General features: G+C 46.0%; 1 protein-coding gene across 1 annotated transcript in view; it reads left to right on the plus strand.

The window, feature by feature from the left end:
* Positions 1-9,364, plus strand: part of RGSL1 (regulator of G protein signaling like 1) — a 65,917-nt gene that overhangs the window by 9,622 nt on the left and 46,931 nt on the right. The window contains exons 5-9 of the mRNA XM_019635441.1: positions 939-1,100; positions 2,140-3,107; positions 5,906-5,968; positions 6,402-6,624; positions 8,302-8,409. Of these exons, the coding sequence (XP_019490986.1) occupies positions 939-1,100; positions 2,140-3,107; positions 5,906-5,968; positions 6,402-6,624; positions 8,302-8,409 (1,524 nt within the window). The remainder of the gene's footprint in view (positions 1-938; positions 1,101-2,139; positions 3,108-5,905; positions 5,969-6,401; positions 6,625-8,301; positions 8,410-9,364) is intronic.

The raw sequence follows: 9,364 nt of genomic DNA on the forward strand, positions 1-9,364 counted from the left end.
TAGTGAATAGTGTAAAAATATTTTATAATGCAATTTGGGTAAAGTCTTTGAAAACTGGGATCCATAGTGTAAGTGAGGGCACAAGCAATCAGAGTCCTATTCATTCATTCATTCATTCATTCATTCATTCATTTAACAATGTTTATTGAGCACCACTGTATGGCAGCCACTGTGCTGGTAGATGGGGATACAAAGGTGAAGAAAAGCCATATGTCCCCACTTCACAAAGCTGCCACAATGGTGAGTAGACAAATGTGGAACAAGTCAATAAATAAATCCCTGTAGCAAAAGTGCTGGGACGCACTGTGTTCTGTTCTGTTGGGTCCAGCAGATGATGAGTGCGGGGAGGCCAGCGGCTGGCACTGGTTGATACTCCAGTTTGGCAACATTAAGTTTTACCCAGGGACAAACCCGAGTTTAAGGGTGAAATCCTGGATCTCCAGGGAGCCAGTAGGGAAGAACTAGACAGACTGTCTTTCAGTTTGTCACAAAGACTTCAGCTCTGGCAAAGTTGTGACATAGAGAATGTAGGCTTTGGCACCTTTCGGCTCCAGTGTCCTTCTGCAGGCTGCTCTGGATCTGTGATCTAGGAAATGTTCTTTCTCCTCTGATCTTTATTTTTTGGACAAAACTCAACTGTATCATGATCCATCCTCCAAGTCTGGCAGTGTCCCCTAAAGTGACAGCTTTTCTAACAACAAAACAAGTCACAAAAGATTCCTATCCATGAAACCCCTTCCTTCTCCCCATGCCTCCCATCTGCCTCCACATTAAGGACGTTTCTGGAGACGATGCCTTAACCCACAGGAGTGACAGATGGTGATGTTTGAGGCAGTAGTGCAGGCTGCTGGGGTGGGGAGATTGGCTGCTACACCCAGGTGCGACCACTGAAGGAGCAAGGTTGGGGTGCAGCTCTGTGCCTTCTGTCCGATCTGTAGGTGAAGAGCTGGTGGATTTCTGGATCCTCACTGAGGAGATCCTGAGCATAGATGAGATGGACCTGGAACTCAGAGACCACTACCTGTCCCTCCTTCTTGTGCTGAAGGCCACCCATCTTCAGGAGGGCTCACGCGTGGTAACTCTGTGCAACATGAGCATCAGTAAGAACCATAAAGCATATCTGAGATGGGACTCCTGGGAAATGGAACCAAAAAATCAATCTGGTGTCCGATAACCCTCAGTCTCTTGCTTTCCAAACTGCCACCCTTTCCATCTTCTATGTATCAAGAATGCCAGTGGGAATCCCAACCCCTAACAGGGAAGTGATGAGAGAGGCCAGCTGCCCTTAGGCTGGTATGGGCCTCTTCCTGAGAGGTTACTTGCCAGTGACAGTTGGCTGGATGGAATAAAGAGGGGTTGGGACAAGGTAATTGAACAGCTCTCCATCTTCAGAGCCTACATGGCTTGTCTCTTTGGGAGATTTTCTAGAACAAACCATAGCCCACAGGCTAATGGAAGTCTATGTGGCCTATGAACTAAGGATGTTTTTATATTTTTAAAGTGTTAAAAGAGACTGTGTCACAGAGACTGTGGCCCATAAGGCTTAAAATATTTACTAGCTGGCCCTTTACAGAAAAGGTCTGCCAACCTTTTCTCTAGAACATCAGGTTCATCCAAATTGATTGATTGATTGATTGAGGAGGCATTGTTAACCGAAACACAAATGTGTTCCAGAAGGTTTGCAGTTTGGAAGTAGTCACTCTCTCCTTCGTTCATAGGTGTAATTGAGTACTGATGACATTAAAATCAGAGTTAGTAAGAACTCCTTTAAATTATCCTGTCCAAACCCTTTCCCCCCATCAGATCTGACCCTGAGAAATCCCAGTCAGAGATACATCTGTCCTGTTCTTAAACATATTTTCTTGTGCCTTTTGCTTTTCTTTATAATCACATTCAGTAGTCTGCAGAATAACTTGAAGAATCCCATAAAATGTCTTATTTCTATGGGGAAGAAGGAAGGTACTCACTCTGTGCTGAACAAACCCTAAAAACATGTCCATTAATATATCTGACCTATTCATACCCCTGGGTTGCATGAAGAGTGAATGAAATGCAATACCCAAAAACCTTTGGAAGAATTTTTAAAAGCCCCATCGTCACCACATCATTTCCATCTTCCTGTCTCTGTGTTCTTTCCAGAGTCCCTCCTGAACCTCACCACCTGGCATCCCAACCAGTCAACGACCAGGAGGGAGACCCTGAGCCACATGCAGAAAGTGGCTCTGTTCAAACTCCAGAGCTATTGGCTCCCCAACTTTTACACCCACGCCAAGATGACTTTAGCTAAGGAGGAGTCGTGCCAGGGTCTGATGCAGGAATATGAGACTCGCCTGTGCAGCGTTTGCTATACCCACGTGGGAGGGCTCCCTCTAAACATGAGCATCAAAAATGGCGACCACCCCCAGAAGCGGTACTTGAGCAAGGAGAGCAAGCGGAAGATGTGGCAGTTGATAGGTCATGCCTCTCCGTCTCTAGAGTTGGATACGAAGCCAGACACCAACACGATGCCCCCCGAGGAGGCGTGTCCTCAGGAGAAGGTGGTTATACAAATACTTCCCCAGAAAGAGGTGTCTTCGAAGGACGGAGTAATCAATTCCCTGGAAAAGGATATTCCCTGCGCCAGGAAGTCCAACGGAAAGGTAAAAGCCAAGAGCTATCTCCACATGGAGGGCCTCTTTGAGACTAAGCTCTCTACCCACCTGAGGACTACTACCCCCATCATCAGCCACTCCCCCCAGATGACAATCAAGAAGGCCCTCAAGCAAAACTTCTCCCTGGGACACACCCACTGGGCCTTGTGTGCCGACGCCTATGCAGGCAGTCCCTTTCGGGAGCACCTGAAGAAGCTGAATTTGAGAGTGGAGATCCAACTCCTCGACCTCTGGCAGGACCTGCACCGTTTCCTCAGCGTCCTGATGAGGAACAGGACGAGCGGGAACACCATCTTTCGGCACATGATGGGCAACCGAATCTGTGAGCTCTACCTGAATGAGCAGATGGGTCCACGCCTGCCACTCAAATCCCAAACCACTGAAGGCCTGAAGGAGCTGCTGCCTTTTGGGGTTATGAACCCCTGGATTCCCCGAGCCCAGAATGAGATCTGCCAGGTAAGCCATGACTCACAAAACTGGGTTGGTATCTGGAAGATTAAGTTAAGACTGACCCTAAATCCTATCTGGTCATTTATGCTAAGTTAATGATAAAATTATCCATATAACCCTTCACATATTGAAGAGTTGGTTAATCTTTTAGGAGCAAGCTGTACAAATTCCCAAGAACCAGCCAAAACTCTGAACTAGAATGGAGGTGGGCCAGTGGTCAGTATGCCCCTCTTATTCCTTCTTCAATTCCCCCTTTTGTGGAGTCTCCCAAAACCATGAGCCTCAGAGTGTTCCACTGAGGGGCGTCTCACTAACTCTGGCCTAAACCTTATGTATTGAAATGCAGGGTCTTCTTTTCCTAGACTAGCCATCAAGGACACAGCTCAGTTGAGAAGTGTTTATTCTTATCCCAAAACATTAGAGAAAAGCATGAGACTACCCTGAAGACTCACAGGAAGTAAGACCCCTAGTTTTACTCTCGTATCAAGATCTTGGCAGAAAACAAATGGCAGAGTCAAGTAACAGATGAGAGAGCCCAATAAAAGGGATCGCTGACAAGGAAGTGGGCATGACGGTAGGGAAACCACAGAGGACCGTGCAGATACCCCAGGGCCACTAAGGGTAGGTCACCTTTATCATTTTTAGGCCTGAAGAGTTGAGGAGAGACATTAGTTACCGAACCAGGGCAGAAAGAGCTGTATGGGATGGAACGCTTGACAGGAGCTGTAACTGTCAGTAGAAGGTTACCGCCAGTCCACAGTGATCCGGCTGGGAGGGATCAGGGGGAATAGATACCCCAAGCTCACTCTACTCCTGCTCTCCCGTCTTCTGTCAAGATTCCTGACTGAATAAACCCTACCAGACAGAGGGCAAGGGAGCCTGTTGTTGGGTCCATACAGGTTGATCTCCCTTGGCACGAGCAGGGTGAAGAAGGGTAGAGAGAAGATCTCAAGGGGCACGTGGATATAAACAGCAAATTATTTAGTGCATTATAATGTATTTACCTTATAGAGCACATTCACACATGTTACCTCCTTGAGGCTTCTCGTCAACTCCGAGAGGCAGACAGGGTAGTGTTGTTGCCACAGTTGTGCCATTCTGGCAAATGGGACTCAGAGAGGGTAAGTGGATTAGCTTAAAGGCACACAGTAGGCTACTAGAGGAACCAGGGTCAGAGCCCAGGAGTACTTGGCTCTGAGTCCAACACAGTTTCCATTATGCCATAATTACCCAGGGTCGGACATCTGGGTAGTATAGGACTGCATCAGTCCAGTGGATTCACAGCCAAACCTCTCCTTTGCACAGTTCTTGAGTAATGGAAGCCCAGAGGTCCCTTTCTGGAGGAGAGAGACTTAAACTGGGGCTGTGCTTCCTGGATGAGCAGATACACACAGCAAAGCCCTCTGCCTGGGCCTTGGTCTTCAGCAAAGATATTGAAGGCATTTGTATGTAGATAAGACTGGCCTACTACAGTTTCTCAGATTGAAAATGTTGGCATCATCTATGACTCACCTCCGTCTCACACCCATGTCTAGTCTATTGGTGAATCCTATTGGTTCAACCTTGAAAATATATCCAGAATCTGGCATTCCTCCCTACCCCTGTTACAACCACATTGGTCCAAGCCCCATCTAATCTAACCTGGATTGCTGTAGTGGCCTCCTAGCTGATGCCTCTGGGTCTGCCTCTGGCCCTCAGCAGGCTCATTTCCACACCGGCCAAAGGGATTCCGCCAAGACATACATTGTGTAATTTAACTGAAAATAAGCGAAAGGAAGTCAGTGAGGACCTTGAAAACAGATGGCTTTCTGTCTCCAGTAAAATTCAAAGTCCTTGCTGAAACCACCAAGGGCCTACACGGTCTGTCCTGCACCTTCTCCTCTCTGGCTTTATCTCCAGGATTTCCTGAACTTGAAACAAAACTAACGATTCCCTCCCCTCTGCTCCCAGAGAACTTTGTTCACACCTCTTTGGTAGCATGTGTCATAGTGCCATTCATCACGCTAGAAAGGGAGCTCCTTGAGAACCAGGGTTGTCGCATGTTGATCTGTATATTCCCAGCTAGGAGCATAGTACCTGGCACATGGGAGGCATTAGAACATATTGTCAAATGAATGAATGAATGAATGTGAGAGAACAGATATATAAACCTATCTAAGCACCAACTCATAGGTTTCTGATATTGTTTGTTTGTTTTAAGGTAATGAAATATTCTTCACAAGTGGGTGAGGCCCTTCAAGTGGGAGATATTAAGAGTAGACACAGCAGGACCGGCCGAGTGGCTCAGTTGGTTAAGAGCTTGCTCAAGAGTGCAAGCTCTGAGCAACAGGGTTGCCGGTTCAAATCCTGGCCCGACCTGAGCTGCCGCTGAGCTGCCAACAGGTGGCAGGATGGCTCAGCTAAAAAAAAAACAAACAAAAAAAAAACAAGAAGAGTAGACACACCAAAGGAGATGGCTGGTTTTCAGGACCATTTTGAGTATCAAATGAGATAGTACTTTGGAAAGGAACAAAGAAGTATGAGATGTCAAATAATTGTCCTTCCATAAACTGTTATATCCCTTTTTAAGTAAATATCAATTGCTGGTCCCTGAGATTCCGAGAGAGGCTGTTTGAGCTGCCATATTCAGAAAGGCAATGGAATGCCCTCTGGTTAGTCACGGCTAATGTTTGCTGTGCCATTATGTTTCCAAATTAGAGAACCCAGAATCTGAGGCCGACCCTTCTCCCACGTAAAACTAGCAGGAGAGATGCCGCAAACTGAGCACCACCTCCTGACGCTTGCATTGTGTTTGATTTTTTCAGATTCTCAGCCCCTGGTATGATGGGTTCCTGGATGAAGAGGACTACTGGTTTCTCATTTTTTCAGTAGGAGGGGCTTGGAGTTGGGGAGGAATCATGAGGTTGAGGGGAGAAAAGAGAGTAACTGCTCTTTTAGAAGCTTTATTTGTTAAAGTAAATGAAATTTTGGTTTTTTTCCTAGAGGCGACGGGGGTGGGATGGGGGGTGGGGGCGGAGGAGGTCGACATGGTCCCTGAAGTTCTAAACATAAACCTCACAAGGAAAAAGACTCAAGTGCATACGATGACTTTGAAAATGTCTCAGTCATAGAGAATTTCTCCCTTGTAGAAAATGGGTTTGGTTAGAAGAGGAAGGGGATCGGTGTGTCGGAGTGATGGTTCTGAACGACTTGAAAACAACCAGCCTAAGTCTGTGTGACGGGGAGGCACACAGTCTAGCTCCTTCCTCTGGTCTACTTCCTATAGCAAATGTTGTCTGCCCCCCTCCCCACTTCTCTTAGACTCAGGACAAGTACATCAGGACCACATGGCACAAAAGAGAACCTATAATCCAAAAAGAGACCATTCTGCTTTATAAGAGGTTTGAGGAATCCCTGGAATTAAGCCAGGGTTTGGCTAACCTGGAGGAAATGGATTCTATGCAGTGGCAAAAGATAGCTACCGAGGACCTAAGGCAAGGCGGGTCTCTCCGGGTAGAACTGAAGTCTCCAGTGTTTCTGGCAGGTGAGAGCTGTCACCACCACAGGCAACTGAGAAAGATTAATATTTAACATTCCGTGATCATTTACTACTGTGTGTCAGCTGTGTGCAATGCAGATGACCTCATTTGATCTTTGAAATAACCTATGAGGTAGGTAAGGCCTGAGGCAGAGAGGATACTGACATTCCCAAGGTCACACAGTAGGTGGCAGAGCCAGGGTCTGAATCCAGACTGACTGATTGCCTAGGCCCCTACTGGCTGTGAAGGGAATCAGAGCACCAAGTTTGGCCAGACTCATGCCCACTAAAGCATCATCACAGTTGAACTGAATGCTTCATTTTGTGCCTCTGATAAGCGTGTTCCCCCAGAATCGTCACTCTTCCCCCAGAATTGAGTCCAAAGCATTCCTGTGAATATATTTTTAACAGCTATCCTCCTCCCCCAACATAGCACACCAGCCCACCCAGGCAGTGGTAAGGGGGCACAGGAAGAGTGGGAACCACCCTCCCTGGAAACGCCTCCCTCCTCCGCCCAGCACACATGGTGACTTCCTCCACCACTCCCCTTTCGGAACACAAGTCTGACCTGACACAGGTGCCGCCTGTGCATTTGCCCACCCCGGGGCCCTGACTGCCAGGCGGGTTGGTGCCTCCGCTCAGGCTGCACCATAAACTCACAGAGCACCAGAACTAGGATGCTCTCAGCTTTCACATGGAAAAAATTAGTCCCGGAGGGGTGATAAGACTTGCCCAAGGTTGCTCAGCAAGGGAGGACTAGAATCCTGGATCCATTGCAGAAATAATTCACTGCTCTTACAACTTACAGCCAGATATCCCTGGCTGAGGGATGATAAGGGTGACAGCTGACATAAGGGCCACTGACATTTGTGAGTCGACACCCTAGCATTCCTTCTGGACATCACCAGTATAACAACAGAAAGCGCTGGACTGCCCTGGACAGTTCCGGGACAACTGTGTAACTAGACTTACTCTAAACTGTAAAGCTCAAAACCTAAATGAACATTTTCACCTCGATAGGAGGCAAAATGCTGCTAATCTGCCCGTATTTCCCAGCACAAGGTTAAAACTTCTCTGGCTATATCAGCCTTACTGTCCTACTTCGTTCTGGATACAAAGAAAAGCTATTTCTTCTCGATTCACCATGCAGGACTAGAAACAATGTGTGGCTAATTCTAGAAAAAAGAATTCTCTCCCAAAGGACAATTATTTGCAACTATGGGTCATATTCAGGTATATGAGCTGTCAATTCTGAAAGTAATTCCCAAGGATAGAGGCAATAGCAGAAAGCTTGAAATTCATTTGCAACTCCTCCCCAAAACAGATAGCTGCTTGGAAAGGGTTAATATTCATTTGGGTTGATTACTTCTTGTGTGTGTGTTAACAATTAGTGCCTTTTCCCAAGTCATACATTTCTCAGTTACCCTAGTATCCTCTCAGGCAGAAAATCTCCATGGGTCAGGTGTCCCCAAGAAGAGCGGACTCCTCGCACAGAGGGTGGGGTGTTGTATTTCCTTCTAATTTAGCTTAGAGAACTTGTATTCCTTGTGTATAAACATTCCGTTAAAACACCACTGTCCCACTTAAAGAACATTTCAAAGGTGGCGCTTTCAACAAAAGTATGTGAATTTTGATCCCAGAGTGGACAACTAGATTCTACCCCTGTTTTTCCCTACTTGATAGACATAGAGAAAATGACCTTTGAGGAACTCTGCTATAAATATCCAAAGGTGGCCATAGAGAAGATCAGTGATGACTACAAAATATATTGTGAAAAAGCGCCTAAGACAGGTAAGTGTGTGAACTCACAGAAAGATTTGAGACAACCAGGTAAGGGAGAATCGCCAAAGTCAATGGGTCATAAGCCAAAAGCAGAACCATGCTTTGATTGAAATGAGGGATCGTCAGACCATGTCTGGTTTTTTCTCCTACAAAGCCACAGTATAGGGCATCATCATCATAAAAATGAGATGAGATTATAAACGAATGAGGATGATGATGGAAATCGTTAATTCCTACCTTCTTACATAGTTATGACCCTGAGGTTTTAAATAATGCAGATCTGTCTTCTTCGAAGTTCCCTGAAGTCAGAAATGTATGAAAGGTTTGTTGGGGTGTGTTCTTAGGAATAACACCTGTAAGGGGATGAGGAAAGCAGGACTGGGCACACACAGGCAGACGCTGAACTGTGAGGCAGTTACAGGAGACCTCAGCAGATCCTGTAGGAAGCTCTAAAGCCAGGACGGCCCTCCACAGTTGTTCCTCATTGAGTCCCGGGGACTTTGTACCTCCATGTTGACTCATATGGGATGTGGCTGCCCCTAGATAGGATAGAACCTTGGGTGGGTTATACCCTTTGGTAATGGCAACTCCCAGAGCAAGTTTCAGGGACTTCTTTCTTGCATTTCTGACTTGATGTACTTTGTCAGTTTTAGGGAAATTTTGTTATTATCTCTTCAGATATTTGTCTTGCTCTGTTCAATTGCTTCCCTCCTTCTGTTAATCTCACTACGCACATTTTCGACATTTCAGCCATATGCCATGTGTATCATATACTTTATTCTGTATTTTCTATTTTGTTCTCTTTGGATCTTACTCCTAGTTCAGCAGTTCTCACTTCAGCTATGTATAGTTTGGCATGCTACCCATTTATTTCATCCTAATTTTCTACATTTCAGTCATTAAACTTTCTATTTTTAGAATTTCTGTTTTTTCTTTTTATGATGTTCAGTCTTTGTTGATATTT

Source organism: Hipposideros armiger, unplaced genomic scaffold, assembly GCF_001890085.2.
Source record: "Hipposideros armiger isolate ML-2016 unplaced genomic scaffold, ASM189008v1 scaffold_22, whole genome shotgun sequence".
Classification (NCBI taxonomy): domain Eukaryota; kingdom Metazoa; phylum Chordata; class Mammalia; order Chiroptera; family Hipposideridae; genus Hipposideros; species Hipposideros armiger.